This window comes from Oncorhynchus kisutch, linkage group LG26 (genome assembly GCF_002021735.2).
Source record: "Oncorhynchus kisutch isolate 150728-3 linkage group LG26, Okis_V2, whole genome shotgun sequence".
NCBI lineage: Eukaryota > Metazoa > Chordata > Actinopteri > Salmoniformes > Salmonidae > Oncorhynchus > Oncorhynchus kisutch.
In genome coordinates, this window is record NC_034199.2 from 50,053,337 (window position 1) to 50,080,400 (window position 27,064).

General features: G+C 43.7%; 1 protein-coding gene across 2 annotated transcripts in view; it reads right to left on the bottom strand.

Moving 5' to 3' along the window:
- Positions 1-1,080: 1,080 nt before the first annotated feature.
- Positions 1,081-27,064, bottom strand: part of tmem237a (transmembrane protein 237a) — a 48,931-nt gene continuing 22,947 nt past the window's right edge. Inside the window, exons 4-11 of one of the 2 annotated variants that reach the window (XM_031806330.1) lie at positions 14,675-14,771; positions 14,341-14,495; positions 12,546-12,672; positions 12,264-12,455; positions 9,731-9,804; positions 9,513-9,600; positions 1,472-1,593; positions 1,081-1,307 (exon numbers count right to left, since the gene is read on the bottom strand). In XM_031806330.1, the coding sequence (XP_031662190.1) occupies positions 1,237-1,307; positions 1,472-1,593; positions 9,513-9,600; positions 9,731-9,804; positions 12,264-12,455; positions 12,546-12,672; positions 14,341-14,495; positions 14,675-14,771 (926 nt within the window). In that variant the 3' untranslated portion in view covers positions 1,081-1,236. The remainder of the gene's footprint in view (positions 1,308-1,471; positions 1,594-9,512; positions 9,601-9,730; positions 9,805-12,263; positions 12,456-12,545; positions 12,673-14,340; positions 14,496-14,674; positions 14,772-27,064) is intronic. The other variant, XM_031806331.1, reaches the window with a different exon arrangement.

Consider the following 27,064-nt stretch of genomic DNA (forward strand, 5'->3'; position numbering starts at 1 on the left):
GGTCTGCTCCATCAACCTTATACAGCGTGAACCTCCACTACACTACTTTGATACTGAACATGGGATCATCATGTACTTCACTGCAGTATCAGACGATGCCACTAGAGGTCTGCTCCATCAACCTTATACAGCGTGAACCTCCACTACACTACTGTGATACTGAACATGGGATCATCATGTACTTCACTGCGGTATCAGACGATCCCACTAGAGGTCTGTTCCATCAACCTTATACAGCGTGAACCTCCACTACACTACTGTGATACTGAACATGGGATCATCATGTACTTCACTGCGGTATCAGACGATCCCACTAGAGGTCTGCTCCATCAACCTTATACAGCGTGAACCTCCACTACACTACTGTGATACTGAACATGGGATCATCATGTACTTCACTGCGGTATCAGACGATCCCACTAGAGGTCTGTTCCATCAACCTTATACAGCGTGAATCTCCACTACACTACTTTGATACTGAACATGAGATCATCATGTACTTCACTGCGGTATCAGACGATCCCACTAGAGGTCTGCTCCATCAACCTTATACAGCGTGAACCTCCACTACACTACTGTGATACTGAACATGGGATCATCAAGTATTTCACTGCGGTATCAGACGATGCCACTAGAGGTCTGTTCCATCAACCTTATACAGCGTGAACCTCCACTACACTACTGTGATACTGAACAAGGGATCATCATGTACTTCACTGCGGTATCAGACGATGCCACTAGAGGTCTGTTCCATCAACCTTATACAGCGTGAACCTCCACTACACTACTGTGATACTGAACATGGGATCATCATGTACTTTACTGCGGTATCAGACGATGCCACTAGAGGTCTGCTCCATCAACCTTATACAGCGTGAACCTCCACTACACTACTGTGATACTGAACATGGGATCATCATGTACTTCACTGCGGTATCAGACGATCCCACTAGAGGTCTGTTCCATCAACCTTATACAGCGTGAACCTCCACTACACTACTGTGATACTGAACATGGGATCATCATGTACTTCACTGCAGTATCAGACGATGCCACTAGAGGGCAGCAGTAAACAGAAAGTTATTTTGATCCCCTTTTTATTTCATGTTTAAATGACATTGTGGAATGAATCTCTATCATGTATCACACATAATACAAAACAAAAAGAACACACTTTTTTAAAAATTATTTTTTCCCAACTGCTTTGGAACCAAATAGAACGTAACGGACTGAGTTTCAGGCTGAAAGATCTGGGTTATCGTCATGTCTTGGGTAGAGGTCTTCAACTGCCATCGCCATTAAAAACTCTGTCGACACAAGACACGGGAATAATTGTCACTCGGGAATAGTTGATAGTTATGAACCAGACCGTTAGACATTTGTAATTAGTGCTAGTTATTATGATAATTAACTAGTTATTGTGGTTAATGATAATTCACATGACAACTTGAGTTGAGTATAAAGCTCTCACCTTCGGTGTAGTCCATGTCTGGTCGCGTTGAGACGAAGGCCCAGGCCAGACCCACTAACAGGGCTATCACCAGGTTGACCACAATCCAGGGCTGGAGGATTTGGTGCTCTGAACCAGGGGGCCTGGAGGGAGGGAGAGAGACCGGAGGGGGTTAGAGAGAAGAGGAGAGAGAGAGACAGAAGTAATATCTACCTCACTTGCTTTGACAATATTAACATATGTTTCCCATGCCAATAAAGCCTCTTGAAATGAATTGAATTGAGAGAGAAGGAGGGGCGCTGGGGGACAGAGACAACACAAAGCTCAGACTCAAGACAGTTTCCTGCAGGTAATTAAGATTGTCCTAGCTACAGATGGAAGATGACGTAACAGGTGACCCATGATGAGTGCTTGTGTCCACACGTCCTGTTGTATGTCTCCAATCTCCTGTACTCAGCTGTTCTGCTTTAAATAATGTCTCTGTTGTACCTTGTGCTCTTTGTTATGTATATATATATATATATACACAGTGTTGATTACGCTTGTTGTTGCTGTTTTCTTTTTATTTCCAAAGGGAAGGGAAGTCTGAAGCTCCAGTATTAGTAACCCAATAGCAGACTACAGCCATGTGTCTGGGGTAACAGTCTCCAGTATTAGTAACCCAATAGCAGACTACAGCCATGTGTCTGGGGTAACAGTCTCCAGTATTAGTAACCCAATAGCAGACTACAGCCATGTGTCTGGGGTAACAGTCTTCAGTATTAGTAACCCAATAGCAGACTACAGCCATGTGTCTGGGGTAACAGTCTTCAGTATTAGTAACCCAATAGCAGACTACAGCCATGTGTCTGGGGTAACAGTCTCCAGTATTAGTAACCCAATAGCAGACTACAGCCATGTGTCTGGGGTAACAGTCTCCAGTATTAGTAACCCAATAGCAGACTACAGCCATGTGTCTGGGGTAACAGTCTTCAGTATTAGTAACCCAATAGCAGACTACAGCCATGTGTCTGGGGTAACAGTCTTCAGTATTAGTAACCCAATAGCAGACTACAGCCATGTGTCTGGGGTAACAGTCTTCAGTATTAGTAACCCAATAGCAGACTACAGCCATGTGTCTGGGGTAACAGTCTCCAGTATTAGTAACCCAATAGCAGACTACAGCCATGTGTCTGGGGTAACAGTCTTCAGTATTAGTAACCCAATAGCAGACTACAGCCATGTGTCTGGGGTAACAGTCTTCAGTATTAGTAACCCAATAGCAGACTACAGCCATGTGTCTGGGGTAACAGTCTCCAGTATTAGTAACCCAATAGCAGACTACAGCCATGTGTCTGGGGTAACAGTCTCCAGTATTAGTAACCCAATAGCAGACTACAGCCATGTGTCTGGGGTAACAGTCTTCAGTATTAGTAACCCAATAGCAGACTACAGCCATGTGTCTGGGGTAACAGTCTTCAGTATTAGTAACCCAATAGCAGACTACAGCCATGTGTCTGGGGTAACAGTCTTCAGTATTAGTAACCCAATAGCAGACTACAGCCATGTGTCTGGGGTAACAGTCTCCAGTATTAGTAACCCAATAGCAGACTACAGCCATGTGTCTGAGGTAACAGTCTTCAGTATTAGTAACCCAATAGCAGACTACAGCCATGTGTCTGGGGTAACAGTCTTCAGTATTAGTAACCCAATAGCAGACTACAGCCATGTGTCTGGGGTAACAGTCTCCAGTATTAGTAACCCAATAGCAGACTACAGCCATGTGTCTGGGGTAACAGTCTCCAGTATTAGTAACCCAATAGCAGACTACAGCCATGTGTCTGGGGTAACAGTCTCCAGTATTAGTAACCCAATAGCAGACTACAGCCATGTGTCTGGGGTAACAGTCTTCAGTATTAGTAACCCAATAGCAGACTACAGCCATGTGTCTGGGGTAACAGTCTTCGTAACCCAATAGCAGACTACAGCCATGTGTCTGGGGTAACAGTCTCCAGTATTAGTAACCCAATAGCAGACTACAGCCATGTGTCTGGGGTAACAGTCTTCAGTATTAGTAACCCAATAGCAGACTACAGCCATGTGTCTGGGGTAACAGTCTCCAGTATTAGTAACCCAATAGCAGACTACAGCCATGTGTCTGGGGTAACAGTCTTCAGTATTAGTAACCCAATAGCAGACTACAGCCATGTGTCTGGGGTAACAGTCTTCAGTATTAGTAACCATAAGATAGCAGACTACAGCCATGTGTCTGGGGTAACAGTCTTCAGTATTAGTAACCCAATAGCAGACTACAGCCATGTGTCTGGGGTAACAGTCTTCAGTATTAGTAACCCAATAGCAGACTACAGCCATGTGTCTGGGGTAACAGTCTTCAGTATTAGTAACCCAATAGCAGACTACAGCCATGTGTCTGGGGTAACAGTATTCAGTATTAGTAACCCAATAGCAGACTACAGCCATGTGTCTGGGGTAACAGTCTTCAGTATTAGTAACCCAATAGCAGACTACAGCCATGTGTCTGGGTTAACAGTCTCCAGTATTAGTAACCCAATAGCAGACTACAGCCATGTGTCTGGGGTAACAGTCTTCAGTATTAGTAACCCAATAGCAGACTACAGCCATGTGTCTGGGGTAACAGTCTTCAGTATTAGTAACCCAATAGCAGACTACAGCCATGTGTCTGGGGTAACAGTCTCCAGTATTAGTAACCCAATAGCAGACTACAGCCATGTGTCTGGGGTAACAGTCTCCAGTATTAGTAACCCAATAGCAGACTACAGCCATGTGTCTGGGGTAACAGTCTCCAGTATTAGTAACCCAATAGCAGACTACAGCCATGTGTCTGGGGTAACAGTCTTCAGTATTAGTAACCCAATAGCAGACTACAGCCATGTGTCTGGGGGTAACAGTCTTCAGTATTAGTAACCCAATAGCAGACTACAGCCATGTGTCTGGGGTAACAGTCTTCAGTATTAGTAACCCAATAGCAGACTACAGCCATGTGTCTGGGGTAACAGTCTTCAGTATTAGTAACCCAATAGCAGACTACAGCCATGTGTCAGGGGTAACAGTCTTCAGTATTAGTAACCCAATAGCAGACTACAGCCATGTGTCTGGGGTAACAGTCTTCGTAACCCAATAGCAGACTACAGCCATGTGTCTGGGGTAACAGTCTCCAGTATTAGTAACCCAATAGCAGACTACAGCCATGTGTCTGGGGTAACAGTCTTCAGTATTAGTAACCCAATAGCAGACTACAGCCATGTGTCTGGGGTAACAGTCTCCAGTATTAGTAACCCAATAGCAGACTACAGCCATGTGTCTGGGGTAACAGTCTTCAGTATTAGTAACCCAATAGCAGACTACAGCCATGTGTCTGGGGTAACAGTCTTCAGTATTAGTAACCCAATAGCAGACTACAGCCATGTGTCTGGGGTAACAGTATTCAGTATTAGTAACCCAATAGCAGACTACAGCCATGTGTCTGGGGTAACAGTCTTCAGTATTAGTAACCCAATAGCAGACTACAGCCATGTGTCTGGGTTAACAGTCTCCAGTATTAGTAACCCAATAGCAGACTACAGCCATGTGTCTGGGGTAACAGTCTTCAGTATTAGTAACCCAATAGCAGACTACAGCCATGTGTCTGGGGTAACAGTCTTCAGTATTAGTAACCCAATAGCAGACTACAGCCATGTGTCTGGGGTAACAGTCTCCAGTATTAGTAACCCAATAGCAGACTACAGCCATGTGTCTGGGGTAACAGTCTTCAGTATTAGTAACCCAATAGCAGACTACAGCCATGTGTCTGGGGTAACAGTCTTCAGTATTAGTAACCCAATAGCAGACTACAGCCATGTGTCTGGGGTAACAGTCTCCAGTATTAGTAACCCAATAGCAGACTACAGCCATGTGTCTGGGGTAACAGTCTTCAGTATTAGTAACCCAATAGCAGACTACAGCCATGTGTCTGGGGTAACAGTATTCAGTATTAGTAACCCAATAGCAGACTACAGCCATGTGTCTGGGGTAACAGTCTTCAGTATTAGTAACCCAATAGCAGACTACAGCCATGTGTCTGGGTTAACAGTCTCCAGTATTAGTAACCCAATAGCAGACTACAGCCATGTGTCTGGGGTAACAGTCTTCAGTATTAGTAACCCAATAGCAGACTACAGCCATGTGTCTGGGGTAACAGTCTTCAGTATTAGTAACCCAATAGCAGACTACAGCCATGTGTCTGGGGTAACAGTATTCAGTATTAGTAACCCAATAGCAGACTACAGCCATGTGTCTGGGGTAACAGTCTTCAGTATTAGTAACCCAATAGCAGACTACAGCCATGTGTCTGGGTTAACAGTCTCCAGTATTAGTAACCCAATAGCAGACTACAGCCATGTGTCTGGGGTAACAGTCTTCAGTATTAGTAACCCAATAGCAGACTACAGCCATGTGTCTGGGGTAACAGTCTTCAGTATTAGTAACCCAATAGCAGACTACAGCCATGTGTCTGGGGTAACAGTCTCCAGTATTAGTAACCCAATAGCAGACTACAGCCATGTGTCTGGGGTAACAGTCTTCAGTATTAGTAACCCAATAGCAGACTACAGCCATGTGTCTGGGGTAACAGTCTTCAGTATTAGTAACCCAATAGCAGACTACAGCCATGTGTCTGGGGTAACAGTCTCCAGTATTAGTAACCCAATAGCAGACTACAGCCATGTGTCTGGGGTAACAGTCTTCAGTATTAGTAACCCAATAGCAGACTACAGCCATGTGTCTGGGGTAACAGTATTCAGTATTAGTAACCCAATAGCAGACTACAGCCATGTGTCTGGGGTAACAGTCTTCAGTATTAGTAACCCAATAGCAGACTACAGCCATGTGTCTGGGTTAACAGTCTCCAGTATTAGTAACCCAATAGCAGACTACAGCCATGTGTCTGGGGTAACAGTCTTCAGTATTAGTAACCCAATAGCAGACTACAGCCATGTGTCTGGGGTAACAGTCTTCAGTATTAGTAACCCAATAGCAGACTACAGCCATGTGTCTGGGGTAACAGTCTCCAGTATTAGTAACCCAATAGCAGACTACAGCCATGTGTCTGGGGTAACAGTCTTCAGTATTAGTAACCCAATAGCAGACTACAGCCATGTGTCTGGGGTAACAGTCTTCAGTATTAGTAACCCAATAGCAGACTACAGCCATGTGTCTGGGTTAACAGTCTCCAGTATTAGTAACCCAATAGCAGACTACAGCCATGTGTCTGGGGTAACAGTCTTCAGTATTAGTAACCCAATAGCAGACTACAGCCATGTGTCTGGGGTAACAGTCTTCAGTATTAGTAACCCAATAGCAGACTACAGCCATGTGTCTGGGGTAACAGTCTCCAGTATTAGTAACCCAATAGCAGACTACAGCCATGTGTCTGGGGTAACAGTCTTCAGTATTAGTAACCCAATAGCAGACTACAGCCATGTGTCTGGGGTAACAGTCTTCAGTATTAGTAACCCGATAGCAGACTACAGCCATGTGTCTGGGGTAACAGTCTTCAGTATTAGTAACCCGATAGCAGACTACAGCCATGTGTCTGGGGTAACAGTCTCCAGTATTAGTAACCCAATAGCAGACTACAGCCATGTGTCTGGGGTAACAGTCTTCAGTATTAGTAACCCAATAGCAGACTACAGCCATGTGTCTGGGGTAACAGTCTTCGTAACCCAATAGCAGACTACAGCCATGTGTCTGGGGTAACAGTCTCCAGTATTAGTAACCCAATAGCAGACTACAGCCATGTGTCTGGGTTAACAGTCTCCAGTATTAGTAACCCAATAGCAGACTACAGCCATGTGTCTGGGGTAACAGTCTCCAGTATTAGTAACCCAATAGCAGACTGCAGCCATGTGTCTGGGGTAACAGTCTCCAGTATTAGTAACCCAATAGCAGACTACAGCCATGTGTCTGGGGTAACAGTCTTCAGTATTAGTAACCCAATAGCAGACTACAGCCATGTGTCTGGGGTAACAGTCTTCAGTATTAGTAACCCAATAGCAGACTACAGCCATGTGTCTGAGGTAACAGTCTTCAGTATTAGTAACCCGATAGCAGACTACAGCCATGTGTCTGGGGTAACAGTCTTCAGTATTAGTAACCCAATAGCAGACTACAGCCATGTGTCAGGGGTAACAGTCTTCAGTATTAGTAACCCAATAGCAGACTACAGCCATGTGTCTGGGGTAACAGTCTTCAGTATTAGTAACCCAATAGCAGACTACAGCCATGTGTCTGGGGTAACAGTCTTCAGTATTAGTAACCCAATAGCAGACTGTTACCCCAGACACATGGCTGTAGTCTGCTATTGGGTTACTAATACTGAAGACTGTTACCTCAGACACATGGCTGTAGTCTGCTATCGGGTTACTAATACTGGAGACTGTTAACCCAGACACATGGCTGTAGTCTGCTATTGGGTTACTAATACTGGAGACTGTTAACCCAGACACATGGCTGTAGTCTGCTATTGGGTTACTAATACTGAAGACTGTTACCCCAGACACATGGCTGTAGTCTGCTATTGGGTTACTAATACTGAAGACTGTTACCCCCAGACACATGGCTGTAGTCTTCAGTATTAGTAACCCGATAGCAGACTACAGCCATGTGTCTGGGGTAACAGTCTTCAGTATTAGTAACCCAATAGCAGACTACAGCCATGTGTCTGGGGTAACAGTCTTCAGTATTAGTAACCCAATAGCAGACTACAGCCATGTGTCTGGGGTAACAGTCTTCGTAACCCAATAGCAGACTACAGCCATGTGTCTGCGGTAACAGTCTCCAGTATTAGCAACCCAATAGCAGACTACAGCCATGTGTCTGGGGTAACAGTCTTCAGTATTAGTAACCCAATAGCAGACTACAGCCATGTGTCAGGGGTAACAGTCTCCAGTATTAGTAACCCGATAGCAGACTACAGCCATGTGTCTGGGGTAACAGTCTTCAGTATTAGTAACCCAATAGCAGACTACAGCCATGTGTCTGGGGTAACAGTCTTCAGTATTAGTAACCCAATAGCAGACTACAGCCATGTGTCTGGGGTAACAGTCTGCAGTATTAGTAACCCAATAGCAGACTACAGCCATGTGTCAGGGGTAACAGTCTTCAGTATTAGTAACCCAATAGCAGACTACAGCCATGTGTCTGGGGTAACAGTCTTCAGTATTAGTAACCCAATAGCAGACTACAGCCATGTGTCTGGGGTAACAGTCTTCAGTATTAGTAACCCAATAGCAGACTACAGCCATGTGTCTGGGGTAACAGTCTTCAGTATTAGTAACCCAATAGCAGACTACAGCCATGTGTCTGGGGTAACAGTCTTCAGTATTAGTAACCCAATAGCAGACTACAGCCATGTGTCAGGGGTAACAGTCTTCAGTATTAGTAACCCAATAGCAGACTACAGCCATGTGTCTGGGGTAACAGTCTTCAGTATTAGTAACCCAATAGCAGACTACAGCCATGTGTCTGGGGTAACAGTCTTCAGTATTAGTAACCCAATAGCAGACTACAGCCATGTGTCTGGGGTAACAGTCTTCAGTATTAGTAACCCAATAGCAGACTACAGCCATGTGTCTGGGGTAACAGTCTTCAGTATTAGTAACCCAATAGCAGACTACAGCCATGTGTCTGGGGTAACAGTCTTCAGTATTAGTAACCCAATAGCAGACTACAGCCATGTGTCTGGGGTAACAGTCTTCAGTATTAGTAACCCAATAGCAGACTACAGCCATGTGTCTGGGGTAACAGTCTTCAGTATTAGTAACCCAATAGCAGACTACAGCCATGTGTCAGGGGTAACAGTCTTCAGTATTAGTAACCCAATAGCAGACTACAGCCATGTGTCAGGGGTAACAGTCGCATAGATAATAATACCTGCATCCCAATTAGGACCCTATTCCCTTTGGAATTGTGCACTATGTAAGGGATAGGTTGCTATGGGTCCTGGTCACTATATAGGGATAGGTTGCCATTGTAGACCTCCACCACAGAGCTGTGCAGTGCTCACCACAGGGTCTCGTTGGCAGTGGGGTAGAGGTTAATACGATCGCTGGTCATCTGCTGACTGAGGGACAGGATGAGCGCTGTAAAGTACACTGGAAACACCAGAGAAGGAAGGAGAAAACATCATATCTCACAGAATATGTTTTGTCTTTGTCTATTACGTGGTTAACTAACAGAAGAGGCTACAGATGTTGTAATGAACTAGTAAGGAGAGGAACCTACAGAAGGAGGCCAGAGCAGCCGGGTCCAGAGTGAGGAATCCCCTTAGAGCCATGGAGGCCTTCGCCAGGTTCACCCTGCAACACAGAGCATGGAGATCAGACAGGAGCAGCTAGACTACAGGAACAGTATAGAAACTAGACTACAGGAACAGTATAGAAACTAGACTACAGGAACAGTATAGAAACTAGACTACAGGAACAGTGTAGAAACTAGACTACAGGAACAGTAAGAACTAGACTACAGGAACAGTATAGAAACTAGACTACAGGAACAGTATAGAAACTAGACTACAGGAACAGTATAGAAACTAGACTACAGGAACAGTATAGAAACTAGACTACAGGAACAGTATAGAAACTAGACTACAGGAACAGTATAGAAACTAGACTACAGGAACAGTATAGAAACTAGACTACAGGAACAGTATAGAAACTAGACTACAGGAACAGTATAGAAACTAGACTACAGGAACAGGATAGAAACTAGACTACAGGATAGAAACTAGACTACAGGATAGAAACTAGACTACAGGATAGAAACTAGACTACAGGAACAGGATAGAAACTAGACTACAGGAACAGTATAGAAACTAGACTACAGGAACAGTATAGAAACTAGACTACAGGATAGAAACTAGACTACAGGAACAGTATAGAAACTAGACTACAGGAACAGTATAGAAACTAGACTAAAGGAACAGGATAGAAACTAGACTACAGGAACAGTATAGAAACTAGACTACAGGAACAGTATAGAAACTAGACTACAGGAACAGTATAGAAACTAGACTACAGGAACAGTATAGAAACTAGACTACAGGAACAGTATAGAAACTAGACTACAGGAACAGTATAGAAACTAGACTACAGGAACAGGATAGAAACTAGACTACAGGAACAGGATAGAAACTAGACTACAGGAACAGTATAGAAACTAGACTACAGGAACAGTATAGAAACTAGACTACAGGATAGAAACTAGACTACAGGAACAGTATAGAAACTAGACTACAGGAACAGTGTAGAAACTAGACTACAGGAACAGTATAGAAACTAGACTACAGGAACAGTATAGAAACTAGACTACAGGAACAGTATAGAAACTAGACTACAGGAACAGTATAGAAACTAGACTACAGGAACAGGATAGAAACTAGACTACCGGATAGAAACTAGACTACAGGATAGAAACTAGACTACAGGAACAGGATAGAAACTAGACTACAGGAACAGTATAGAAACTAGACTACAGGATAGAAACTAGACTACAGGAACAGGATAGAAACTAGACTACAGGAACAGTATAGAAACTAGACTACAGGATAGAAACTAGACTACAGGATAGAAACTAGACTACAGGAACAGTATAGAAACTAGACTACAGGAACAGTATAGAAACTAGACTACAGGAACAGGATAGAAACTAGACTACAGGATAGAAACTAGACTACAGAAACAGTATAGAAACTAGACTACAGGAACAGTATAGAAACTAGACTACAGGAACAGTATAGAAACTAGACTACAGGAACAGGATAGAAACTAGACTACAGGATAGAAACTAGACTACAGGAACAGTATAGAAACTAGACTACAGGAACAGTATAGAAACTAGACTACAGGAACAGGATAGAAACTAGACTACAGGAACAGTATAGAAACTAGACTACAGGAACAGTATAGAAACTAGACTACAGGAACAGTATAGAAACTAGACTACAGGAACAGTATAGAAACTAGACTACAGGAACAGGATAGAAACTAGACTACAGGATAGAAACTAGACTACAGGAACAGTATAGAAACTAGACTACAGGAACAGTATAGAAACTAGACTACAGGAACAGGATAGAAACTAGACTACAGGAACAGTATAGAAACTAGACTACAGGAACAGTATTGAAAACTGGTACTACTGTGATTCAATCCCCCGCTGTTGGGGGGGGGGGGCATGTGTAGTCCAGGGGGGGGACATGTGTTGACCCCTAGACCAACCTGTTTGAACCTGTTTGGGGGGGGGGGGGGGGGGCGGCATGTGTAGTCCGGGGGGGCTGTGTTGACCCCTAGACAAACCTCTGACACGAGAGGACAACGTTTCTATATCAAAGTGCTCACAGAGAGATACAGAAACAGAAGGTTTGACCCATGATCCTTACCTGTCGAAGGCAGACACTGTGCTGAGAATAGACATTGAGCAGGGTAGGACCTTACCTGTCGAAGGCAGACACTGTGCTGATAGCCAACAGTAGGTAGAGGAGAGACTGGGCAGGGTAGGACCTTACCTGTCGAAGGGAGACACTGTGCTGATAGCCAACAGTAGGTAGAGGAGAGACTGAGCAGGGTAGGACCTTACCTGTCGAAGGGAGACACTGTGCTGAGAATAGACATTGAGCAGGGTAGGACCTTACCTGTCGAAGGCAGACACTGTGCTGATAGCCAACAGTAGGTAGAGGAGAGACTGAGCAGGGTAGGACCTTACCTGTCGAAGGGAGACACTGTGCTGAGAATAGACATTGAGCAGGGTAGGACCTTACCTGTCGAAGGCAGACACTGTGCTGATAGCCAACAGTAGGTAGAGGAGAGACTGAGCAGGGTAGGCCAAGGAGTGGTACTGCTGTAGCAGGTTAGGTAGGGTGGTGAACTGCTCCCCAGCCAAAACATACACCACCACAGTGTTCCACACTGCATAGCCAGCCAGGAAGCCATGGGAAAACAGACCTATCACTCTGGAGAGAGAGAATTAGATAAAGTGTCAGTTATCACATCCAAGCCCTCTGCAAGGCATGTAGCTCACCTGAAGCTACTGTGTAACTCACCTGAACCCACTGTGTACTCTCATAGCTACGTCCCTGGTCGTCCAGAGGGGTCTGACCTCCATGTAATCCTCCATGTGGTCAGGTAGATGTGCGTTGTGTTTGGGCGGGTCAGTCGCCTGGAAACGCTCTGAAAGAACATCGAGACAACAACTGGTTAAACTCCTGACCAGGGTCTGAGTTCAAAAGTAGAGAGACAGTTTCCCCGGACACAGATGTAGTCTAGTCCAGGACTACGAAGCATGCTCTCCGTTGAAATACTTTATTAGTCCTAGACTAGTTTCAGGCAGACCACTAGTCTAGGCCAGGACTACGAAGCATGCTCTCCGTTGAAATAGTTTTAGTCCTAGACTAGTTTCAGGCAGACCACTAGTCTAGGCCAGGACTACGAAGCATGCTCTCCGTTGAAATAGTTTTAGTCCTAGACTAGTTTCAGGCAGACCACTAGTCTAGGCCAGGACTACGAAGCATGCTCTCCGTTGAAATACTTTATTAGTCCTAGACTAGTTTCAGGCAGACCACTAGTCTAGGCCAGGACTACGAAGCATGCTCTCCGTTGAAATAGTTTTAGTCCTAGACTAGTTTCAGGCAGACCACTAGTCTAGGCCAGGACTACGAAGCATGCTCTCCGTTGAAATAGTTTATTAGTCCTAGACTAGTTTCAGGCAGACCACTAGTCTAGGCCAGGACTACGAAGCATGCTCTCCGTTGAAATAGTTTATTAGTCCTAGACTAGTTTCAGGCAGACCACTAGTCTAGGCCAGGACTACGAAGCATGCTCTCCGTTGAAATAGTTTTAGTCCTAGACTAGTTTCAGGCAGACCACTAGTCTAGGCCAGGACTACGAAGCATGCTCTCCGTTGAAATAGTTTATTAGTCCTAGACTAGTTTCAGGCAGACCACTAGTCTAGGCCAGGACTACGAAGCATGCTCTCCGTTGAAATAGTTTATTAGTCCTAGACTAGTTTCAGGCAGACCACTAGTCTAGGCCAGGACTACGAAGCATGCTCTCCGTTGAAATAGTTTATTAGTCCTAGACTAGTTTCAGGCAGACCACTAGTCTAGGCCAGGACTACGAAGCATGCTCTCCGTTGAAATAGTTTATTAGTCCTAGACTAGTTTCAGGCAGACCACTAGTCTAGGCCAGGACTACGAAGCATGCTCTCCGTTGAAATAGTTTATTAGTCCTAGACTAGTTTCAGGCAGACCACTAGTCTAGGCCAGGACTACGAAGCATGCTCTCCGTTGAAATAGTTTTAGTCCTAGACTAGTTTCAGGCAGACCACTAGTCTAGGCCAGGACTACGAAGCATGCTCTCCGTTGAAATAGTTTTAGTCCTAGACTAGTTTCAGGCAGACCACTAGTCTAGGCCAGGACTACGAAGCATGCTCTCCGTTGAAATAGTTTATTAGTCCTAGACTAGTTTCAGGCAGACCACTAGTCTAGGCCAGGACTACGAAGCATGCTCTCCGTTGAAATAGTTTATTAGTCCTAGACTAGTTTCAGGCAGACCACTAGTCTAGGCCAGGACTACGAAGCATGCTCTCCGTTGAAATAGTTTATTAGTCCTAGACTAGTTTCAGGCAGACCACTAGTCTAGGCCAGGACTACGAAGCATGCTCTCCGTTGAAATAGTTTATTAGTCCTAGACTAGTGATTTACTTTAAGAAGTTAAATACTTTGTGAGAGTTTGCAGCGCCGTTGTACCGTTGTTTAGAGATATAAGTCTCTGCCGACACCTCAAGATTTGGTTGCCCGTTCCGATTTTATGTTAATATAAGAGAGACAGGACACTCACTGTTTCTCTCCACAAACACTTTGCCGACAGGCTGGCTGTGGCCCAGAGGAGAAGAAAACAGGGAATGCTGGGGGATGGCATGGTGCAAACCACTGACGATGTCACCTTCCTCCACACCCAGGTCATTGGCGTAATGCATGTCAATCTTGGACTTCCTGTTGTGAGGAAGAAAAAGAGGCGGGTGCAGATAGTAACGTGTCAAGATGGAGATTATGAAGACGTTCCAGGCCGCTTACCGCGCAGATATATCAATCAACAGGTCATTAAGGCATTTCGATGGGGGTTCCTGAAACACATATTCAATGTAGGCGAGATTCAACAGTCCAGAACTCACTTCTTCCTCTTGGTTTTTGTCCTGGTGACGGCGTGTTCCTCCCCATCCGTGTGCTGGTCCATCACATCCCCATTCACCAGCTCCGGCTCCTCCATGTCTGAGATAGATAAGATAGATAGATAGATAGATAATATAGATACATAGATAAGATAGATAAGATAGATAATATAGATAAGATAGATATCTAAGATAAGATAGATAGATAAGATAGATAGATAGATAGATAATATAGATAAGATAGATAAGATAGATATCTAAGATAAGATAGATAGATAAGATAGATAGATAGATAATATAGATAAGATAGATAAGATAGATATCTAAGATAAGATAGATAAGCTAGATAAGATGAGATAGATAGATAGATAGATAGATAGATAGATAAGATAGATATATAAGATAAGATAGATAAGCTAGATAAGATGAGATAGATAAGATAAGATAGATAAGATACATAGATAAGATAGATAAGATAGATAAGATAGATAGATAGATAATATAGATAAGATAGATATATAAGATAAGATAGATAAGATAGATAAGATGAGATAGATAGATAGATAGATAGATAAGATAGATATATAAGATAAGATAGATAAGATAGATAAGATGAGATAGATAGATAAGATAGATAGATAGATAGATAAGATAGATATATAAGATAAGATAGATAGATAATATAGATAAGATAGATAAGATAGATAAGATAGATAGATTAGATAGATAGATAGATAGATAAGATAGATAATATAGATAGATAAGATAGATAAGATAAGATAAGATAGATAGATAGATAAGATAGATAGATAGATAATATAGATAAGATAGATAAGATAGATAAGATAAGATAGATAGATACCTAGACACAGATTAAACATGCAGTCTACACACCAGGCAGAGTATCTCTTTGGGCTGTCTGTAGTCTGATAAATAAGCTACCTAGACACAGATTAAACATGCAGTCTACACACCAGGCAGAGTATCTCTTTGGGCTGTCTGTAGTCTGATAAATAAACTACCTAGACACAGATTAAACATGCAGTCTACACACCAGGCAGAGTATCTCTTTGGGCTGTCTGTAGTCTGATAAATAAGCTACCTAGACACAGATTAAACATGCAGTCTACACACCAGGCAGAGTATCTCTTTGGGCTGTCTGTAGTCTGATAAATAAGCTACCTAGACACAGATTAAACATGCAGTCTACACACCAGGCAGAGTATCTCTTTGGGCTGTCTGTAGTCTGATAAATAAGCTACCTAGACACAGATTAAACATGCAGTCTACACACCAGGCAGAGTATCTCTTTGGGCTGTCTGTAGTCTGATAAATAAGCTACCTAGACACAGATTAAACATGCAGTCTACACACCAGGCAGAGTATCTCTTTGGGCTGTCTGTAGTCTGATAAATAAGCTACCTAGACACAGATTAAACATGCAGTCTACACACCAGGCAGAGTATCTCTTTGGGCTGTCTGTAGTCTGATAAATAAGCTACCTAGACACAGATTAAACATGCAGTCTACACACCAGGCAGAGTATCTCTTTGGGCTGTCTGTAGTCTGATAAATAAGCTACCTAGACACAGATTAAACATGCAGTCTACACACCAGGCAGAGTATCTCTTTGGGCTGCCTGTAGTCTGATAAATAAGCTACCTAGACACAGATTAAACATGCAGTCTACACACCAGGCAGAGTATCTCTTTGGGCTGTCTGTAGTCTGATAAATAAGCTACCTAGACACAGATTAAACATGCAGTCTACACACCAGGCAGAGTATCTCTTTGGGCTGTCTGTAGTCTGATAAATAAACTACCTAGACACAGATTAAACATGCAGTCTACACACCAGGCAGAGTATCTCTTTGGGCTGTCTGTAGTCTGATAAATAAGCTACCTAGACACAGATTAAACATGCAGTCTACACACCAGGCAGAGTATCTCTTTGGGCTGTCTGTAGTCTGATAAATAAGCTACCTAGACACAGATTAAACATGCAGTCTACACACCAGGCAGAGTATCTCTTTGGGCTGTCTGTAGTCTGATAAATAAGCTACCTAGACACAGATTAAACATGCAGTCCGTGGGTCTTAAGCACTTACAAATTCAGAACTTATTTTACGAACATATATTATTATTTATTTTGTAGGATGTAACATATATGAAATTGATGACGTAGTGCACAATTATGAGGGACCCATTTAGGCTTTGTAAGCACTACTTTCAGAACTACTGGCCTAAAAGGATACAAAAGCTCAAAAGCATGTCCTTTCTCAATGGAGATCTCTTTAGTCCAGGCAACATCTGGAAAACCAGGCCACAAAGCAGGAGGGTTACCGTCAGGAGGGTTACCGTGTTACCGTTAGGAGTGTTACCGTGTTACCGTCAGGAGGGTTACCGTTAGGAGGGTTACCGTTAGGAGGGTTACCGTCAGGAGGGTTACCGTCAGGAGGGTTACCGTCAGGAGGGTTACCGTCAGGAGGGTTACCGTCAGGAGGGTTACCGTCAGGAGGGTTACCGTTAGGAGGGTTACCGTCAGGAAGATGTGACGCCAGACAACGTGACCGACCGACCGGTCCAGGCAACATCTGGAAAACCAGGCCACAAAGCAGCAGGGTTACCGTTAGGAGGGTTACCGTTAGGAGGTTTACCGTTAGGAGGGTTACCATCAGGAGGGTTACCGTCAGGAGGGTTACCGTGTTACCGTTAGGAGGGTTACCGTCAGGAGGGTTACCGTCAGGAGGGTTACCGTCAGGAGGGTTACCGTTAGGAGGGTTACCGTGTTACCGTTAGGAGGGTTACCGTCAGGAGGGTTACCGTCAGGAGGGTTACCGTCAGGAGGGTTACCGTCAGGAGGGTTACCGTCAGGAGGGTTACCGTTAGGAGGGTTACCGTTAGGAAGATGTGATGTCAGACAACGTGACCGGGAAGATAGCTTTGAGAAATGTACCGGATCCATATGTATTGGGGTGTAAAACCCACAGCGTTCAGAATGACAGAAATCACATTATGGTGATGTATCTAACAGAACATTAACATTATGGTGATGTATCTAACAGAACATTATGGTGATGTATCTAACAGAACATTATGGTGATGTATCTAACAGAACATTATGGTGATGTATCTAACAGAACATTATGGTGATGTATCTAACAGAACATTGTGGTGATGTATCTAACAGAACATTATGGTGATGTATCTAACAGAACATTATGGTGATGTATCTAACAGAACATTATGGTGATGTATCTAACAGAACATTATGGTGATGTATCTTAACAGAACATTATGGTGATGTATCTAACAGAACATTATGGTGATGTATCTAACAGAACATTATGGTGATGTATCTAACAGAACATTATGGTGATGTATCTTAACAGAACATTAACATTATGGTGATGTATCTAACAGAACATTAACATTATGGTGATGTATCTAACAGAACATTATGGTGATGTATCTTAACAGAACATTATGGTGATGTATCTAACAGAACATTATGGTGATGTATCTAACAGAACATTATGGTGATGTATCTAACAGAACATTATGGTGATGTATCTAACAGAACATTAACATTATGGTGATGTATCTAACAGAACATTATGGTGATGTATCTAACAGAACATTATGGTGATGTATCTAACAGAACATTATGGTGATGTATCTAACAGAACATTATGGTGATGTATCTAACAGAACATTATGGTGATGTATCTAACAGAACATTATAGTGATGTATCTAACAGAACATTATGGTGATGTATCTAACAGAACATTATGGTGATGTATCTAACAGAACATTAACATTATGGTGATGTATCTAACAGAACATTATGGTGATGTATCTAACAGAACATTATAGTGATGTATCTAACAGAACATTATGGTGATGTATCTAACAGAACATTAACATTATGGTGATGTATCTAACAGAACATTATGGTGATGTATCTAACAGAACAGTATGGTGATGTATCTAACAGAACATTATGGTGATGTATCTTAACAGAACATTAACATTATGGTGATGTATCTAACAGAACATTATGGTGATGTATCTAACAGAACATTATGGTGATGTATCTTAACAGAACATTAACATTATGGTGATGTATCTAACAGAACATTATGGTGATGTATCTAACAGAACATTATGGTGATGTATCTAACAGAACATTATGGTGATGTATCTAACAGAACATTATGGTGATGTATCTAACAGAACATTATGGTGATGTATCTAACAGAACATTATGGTGATGTATCTAACAGAACAGTATGGTGATGTATCTAACAGAACATTATGGTGATGTATCTTAACAGAACATTAACATTATGGTGATGTATCTAACAGAACATTATGGTGATGTATCTAACAGAACATTATGGTGATGTATCTTAACAGAACATTATGGTGATGTATCTAACAGAACATTATGGTGATGTATCTAACAGAACATTATGGTGATGTATCTAACAGAACATTATGGTGATGTATCTAACAGAACATTATGGTGATGTATCTTAACAGAACATTAACATTATGGTGATGTATCTAACAGAACATTATGGTGATGTATCTTAACAGAACAGTATGGTGATGTATCTAACAGAACATTATGGTGATGTATCTAACAGAACATTATGGTGATGTATCTAACAGAACATTAACATTATGGTGATGTATCTAACAGAACATTATGGTGATGTATCTTAACAGAACATTAACATTATGGTGATGTATCTAACAGAACATTATGGTGATGTATCTAACAGAACATTATGGTGATGTATCTAACAGAACATTATGGTGATGTATCTAACAGAACATTAACATTATGGTGATGTATCTAACAGAACATTAACATTATGGTGATGTATCTAACAGAACATTATGGTGATGTATCTAACAGAACATTATGGTGATGTATCTAACAGAACATTATGGTGATGTATCTAACAGAACATTATGGTGATGTATCTAACAGAACATTATGGTGATGTATCTAACAGAACATTATGGTGATGTATCTAACAGAAAACACCATTCTAAACAGTACACCTGGAAAACACCATTTTAAACAGTACACCTGGAAAACACCATTCTAAACAGCCCACCTGGGACAACACCATTCTAAACAGCCCACCTGGGACAACACCATTCTAAACAGAACACCTGGGGAAAACACCATTCTAAACAGCACACACCTGGGGAACACCATTCTAAACAGAACACCTGGGGAAACACCATTCTAAACAGTACACCTGGAAAACACCATTCTAAACAGTACACCTGGAAAACACCATTCTAAACAGCACACCTGGAAAACACCATTCTAAACAGTACACCTGGAAAGCACCATTCTAAACAGCACACCAGGAAAACACCATTCTAAACAGCACACCTGGAAAACACCATTCTAAACAGCACACACCTGGGGAAAACACCATTCTAAACAGCCCACCTGGGACAACACCATTCTAAACAGCCCACTTGGGACAACACCATTCTAAACAGCCCACTTGGGACAACACCATTCTAAACAGCCCACCTGGGACAACACCATTCTAAACAGCCCACCTGGGACAACGCCATTCTAAACAGCACACCTGGAAAACACCATTCTAAACAGTACACCTGGAAAACACCATTCTAAACAGTACACCTGGAAAACACCATTTTAAACAGTACACCTGGAAAACACCATTCTAAACAGCCCACCTGGGACAACACCATTCTAAACAGAACACCTGGGACAACACCATTCTAAACAGACCACCTGGGGAAAACACCATTCTAAACAGCCCACCTGGGGAAAACACCATTATAAACAGCCCACCTGGGACAACACCATTCTAAACAGCCCAACTTGGGAAACAGCATTCTAAACAGCCCACCTGGGACAACACCATTCTAAACAGCCCACCTGGGACAACACCATTCTAAACAGCCCACTTGGGACAACACCATTCTAAACAGCCCACCTGGGACAACACCATTCTAAACAGCCCACCTGGGGAAAACACCATTCTAAACAGCCCACCTGGAAAACACCATTTTAAACAGCCCACCTGGGACAACACCATTCTAAACAGCCCAACTTGGGAAACAGCATTCTAAACAGCCCACCTGGGACAACAACATTCTAAACAGCCCACCTGGGACAACACCATTCTAAACAGCCCACCTGGGACAACACCATTCTAAACAGCCCACTTGGGACAACACCATTCTAAACAGCCCACCTGGGACAACACCATTCTAAACAGCCCACCTGGGACAACACCATTCTAAACAGCACACATGGGGAAACACCATTCTAAACAGCCCACCTGGGAAACACCATTCTAAACAGCACACCTGGGGAAAACACCATTCTAAACAGCACACCTGGAAAACACCATTCTAAACAGTACACCTGGAAAACACCATTTTAAACAGCACACCAGGAAAACACCATTCTAAACAGCACACCTGGAAACACCATTATAAACAGTACACCTGGAAAACACCATTCTAAACAGCACACACCTGGGAAACACCATTCTAAACAGCCCACCTGGGACAACACCATTCTAAACAGCCCACCTGGAAAACACCATTCTAAACAGCACACCTGGAAAACACCATTTTAAACAGCCCACCTGGAAAACACCATTTTAAACAGCCCACCTGGGACAACACCATTTTAAACAGCCCAACTGGGACAACACCATTTTAAACAGCCCACCTGGGACAACACCATTCTAAACGGACCACCTGGGGAAAACACCATTCTAAACGGACCACCTGGGGAAAACACCATTCTAAACAGACCACCTGGGGAAAACACCATTCTAAACAGACCACCTGGGGAAAACACCATTCTAAACAGCCCACCTGGGGAAAACACCATTATAAACAGCCCACCTGGGACAACACCATTCTAAACAGCACACCTGGGGAAAACAACATTCTAAACAGCACACCTGGGACAACACCATTCTAAACAGCACACCTGGGGAAAACACCATTTTAAACAGCCCACCTGGGACAACACCATTCTAAACAGCCCAACTGGGACAACGCCATTCTAAACAGCCCACCTGGGACAACACCATTCTAAACAACCCACCTGGGACAACACCATTCTAAACAACCCACCTGGGACAACACCATTCTAAACAGCCCACCTGGAAAACACCATTCTAAACAGCACACCTGGGAAACACCATTCTAAACAGCACACCTGGAAAACACCATTCTAAACAGCACACCTGGAAAACACCATTCTAAACAGCACACCTGGAAAACACCATTCTAAACAGTACACCTGGAAAACACCATTCTAAACAGCACACCAGGAAAACACCATTCTAAACAGCACACCTGGAAACACCATTATAAACAGTACACCTGGAAAACACCATTCTAAACAGCACACACCTGGGAAACACCATTCTAAACAGCCCACCTGGGACAACACCATTCTAAACAGCCCACCTGGAAAACACCATTCTAAACAGCACACCTGGAAAACACCATTTTAAACAGCCCACCTGGAAAACACCATTTTAAACAGCCCACCTGGGACAACACCATTTTAAACAGCCCAACTGGGACAACACCATTTTAAACAGCCCACCTGGGACAACACCATTCTAAACGGACCACCTGGGGAAAACACCATTCTAAACGGACCACCTGGGGAAAACACCATTCTAAACGGACCACCTGGGGAAAACACCATTCTAAACAGACCACCTGGGGAAAACACCATTCTAAACAGCCCACCTGGGGAAAACACCATTATAAACAGCCCACCTGGGACAACACCATTCTAAACAGCACACCTGGGGAAAACAACATTCTAAACAGCACACCTGGGACAACACCATTCTAAACAGCACACCTGGGGAAAACACCATTTTAAACAGCCCACCTGGGACAACACCATTCTAAACAGCCCAACTGGGACAACACCATTCTAAACAGCCCACCTGGGACAACACCATTCTAAACAGCCCACCTGGGACAACACCATTCTAAACAACCCACCTGGGACAACACCATTCTAAACAACCCACCTGGGACAACACCATTCTAAACAGCCCACCTGGGACAACACCATTCTAAACAGCCCACCTGGGACAACACCATTCTAAACAACCCACCTGGGACAACACCATTCTAAACAGCCCACCTGGGACAACACCATTCTAAACAGCACACCTGGAAAACACCATTCTAAACAGTACACCTGGAAAACACCATTCTAAACAGCACACCAGGAAAACACCATTCTAAACAGCACACCTGGAAACACCATTATAAACAGTACACCTGGAAAACACCATTCTAAACAGCACACACCTGGGAAACACCATTCTAAACAGCCCACCTGGGACAACACCATTCTAAACAGCCCACCTGGAAAACACCATTCTAAACAGCACACCTGGAAAACACCATTTTAAACAGCCCACCTGGAAAACACCATTTTAAACAGCCCACCTGGGACAACACCATTTTAAACAGCCCAACTGGGACAACACCATTTTAAACAGCCCACCTGGGACAACACCATTCTAAACGGACCACCTGGGGAAAACACCATTCTAAACGGACCACCTGGGGAAAACACCATTCTAAACAGACCACCTGGGGAAAACACCATTCTAAACAGACCACCTGGGGAAAACACCATTCTAAACAGCCCACCTGGGGAAAACACCATTATAAACAGCCCACCTGGGACAACACCATTCTAAACAGCACACCTGGGGAAAACAACATTCTAAACAGCACACCTGGGACAACACCATTCTAAACAGCACACCTGGGGAAAACACCATTTTAAACAGCCCACCTGGGACAACACCATTCTAAACAGCCCAACTGGGACAACGCCATTCTAAACAGCCCACCTGGGACAACACCATTCTAAACAGCCCACCTGGGACAACACCATTCTAAACAGCCCACCTGGGACAACACCATTCTAAACAGCCCACCTGGGACAACACCATTCTAAACAGCACACCTGGAAAACACCATTCTAAACAGTACACCTGGAAAACACCATTCTAAACAGCACACCAGGAAAACACCATTCTAAACAGCACACCTGGAAACACCATTATAAACAGTACACCTGGAAAACACCATTCTAAACAGCACACACCTGGGAAACACCATTCTAAACAGCCCACCTGGGACAACACCATTCTAAACAGCCCACCTGGAAAACACCATTCTAAACAGCACACCTGGAAAACACCATTTTAAACAGCCCACCTGGAAAACACCATTTTAAACAGCCCACCTGGAAAACACCATTTTAAACAGCCCAACTGGGACAACACCATTTTAAACAGCCCACCTGGGACAACACCATTCTAAACGGACCACCTGGGGAAAACACCATTCTAAACGGACCACCTGGGGAAAACACCATTCTAAACAGACCACCTGGGGAAAACACCATTCTAAACAGACCACCTGGGGAAAACACCATTCTAAACAGCCCACCTGGGGAAAACACCATTATAAACAGCCCACCTGGGACAACACCATTCTAAACAGCACACCTGGGGAAAACAACATTCTAAACAGCACACCTGGGACAACACCATTCTAAACAGCACACCTGGGGAAAACACCATTTTAAACAGCCCACCTGGGACAACACCATTCTAAACAGCCCAACTGGGACAACGCCATTCTAAACAGCCCACCTGGGACAACACCATTCTAAACAGCCCACCTGGGACAACACCATTCTAAACAGCCCACCTGGGACAACACCATTCTAAACAACCCACCTGGGACAACACCATTCTAAACAACCCACCTGGGACAACACCATTCTAAACAGCCCACCTGGAAAACACCATTCTAAACAGCACACCTGGGAAACACCATTCTAAACAGCACACCTGGAAAACACCATTCTAAACAGCACACCTGGAAAACACCATTCTAAACAGCACACCTGGAAAACACCATTCTAAACAGTACACCTGGAAAACACCATTCTAAACAGCACACCAGGAAAACACCATTCTAAACAGCACACCTGGAAACACCATTATAAACAGTACACCTGGAAAACACCATTCTAAACAGCACACACCTGGGAAACACCATTCTAAACAGCCCATCTGGGACAACACCATTCTAAACAGCCCACCTGGAAAACACCATTCTAAACAGCACACCTGGAAAACACCATTTTAAACAGCCCACCTGGAAAACACCATTTTAAACAGCCCACCTGGGACAACACCATTTTAAACAGCCCAACTGGGACAACACCATTTTAAACAGCCCACCTGGGACAACACCATTCTAAACGGACCACCTGGGGAAAACACCATTCTAAACGGACCACCTGGGGAAAACACCATTCTAAACAGACCACCTGGGGAAAACACCATTCTAAACAGACCACCTGGGGAAAACACCATTCTAAACAGCCCACCTGGGGAAAACACCATTATAAACAGCCCACCTGGGACAACACCATTCTAAACAGCACACCTGGGGAAAACAACATTCTAAACAGCACACCTGGGACAACACCATTCTAAACAGCACACCTGGGGAAAACACCATTTTAAACAGCCCACCTGGGACAACACCATTCTAAACAGCCCAACTGGGACAACGCCATTCTAAACAGCCCACCTGGGACAACACCATTCTAAACAGCCCACCTGGGACAACACCATTCTAAACAGCCCACCTGGGACAACACCATTCTAAACAACCCACCTGGGACAACACCATTCTAAACAACCCACCTGGGACAACACCATTCTAAACAGCCCACCTGGGACAACACCATTCTAAACAGCCCACCTGGGACAACACCATTCTAAACAACCCACCTGGGACAACACCATTCTAAACAGCCCACCTGGGACAACACCATTCTAAACAGCACACCTGGAAAACACCATTCTAAACAGTACACCTGGAAAACACCATTCTAAACAGCACACCAGGAAAACACCATTCTAAACAGCACACCTGGAAACACCATTATAAACAGTACACCTGGAAAACACCATTCTAAACAGCACACACCTGGGAAACACCATTCTAAACAGCCCACCTGGGACAACACCATTCTAAACAGCCCACCTGGAAAACACCATTCTAAACAGCACACCTGGAAAACACCATTTTAAACAGCCCACCTGGAAAACACCATTTTAAACAGCCCACCTGGGACAACACCATTTTAAACAGCCCAACTGGGACAACACCATTTTAAACAGCCCACCTGGGACAACACCATTCTAAACGGACCACCTGGGGAAAACACCATTCTAAACGGACCACCTGGGAAAAACACCATTCTAAACAGACCACCTGGGGAAAACACCATTCTAAACAGACCACCTGGGGAAAACACCATTCTAAACAGCCCACCTGGGGAAAACACCATTATAAACAGCCCACCTGGGACAACACCATTCTAAACAGCACACCTGGGGAAAACAACATTCTAAACAGCACACCTGGGACAACACCATTCTAAACAGCACACCTGGGGAAAACACCATTTTAAACAGCCCACCTGGGACAACACCATTCTAAACAGCCCAACTGGGACAACGCCATTCTAAACAGCCCACCTGGGACAACACCATTCTAAACAGCCCACCTGGGACAACACCATTCTAAACAGCCCACCTGGGACAACACCATTCTAAACAACCCACCTGGGACAACACCATTCTAAACAACCCACCTGGGACAACACCATTCTAAACAGCCCACCTGGGACAACACCATTCTAAACAGCCCACCTGGGACAACACCATTCTAAACAACCCACCTGGGACAACACCATTCTAAACAGCCCACCTGGGACAACACCATTCTAAACAGAACACCTGGGACAACACCATTCTAAACAGCCCACCTGGGACAACACCATTATAAACAGCCCACCTGGGACAACACCATTCTAAACAGAACACCTGGGACAACACCATTCTAAACAGCCCACCTCATAGCGGTTCCATATGTGACAGAGGTGACAATCTCTGTTAGAAACTTAGAAAGAGGGGAAATCTAAACTAGGACAACTAGAATGGGTTGATAATATGACTGGGGATAATGACTGGAATAATGGGTTGTTATTATGACTGGGATAATGACTGGAATAATGGGTTGTTAATATGACTGGGATAATGGGTTGTTAATATGACCAGGATAATGGGTTGATAATGTGACCAGGATTGTTCCTTTGGCTTCTGGACAACGAAAAAAAGATTACATAGTGGTGGGTCCAACAGAACAGGAGAGAGATGACATAGTGGTGGGTCTAATAGAACAGGAGAGAGATGACATAGTGGTGGATCCAATAGAACAGGAGAGAGATGA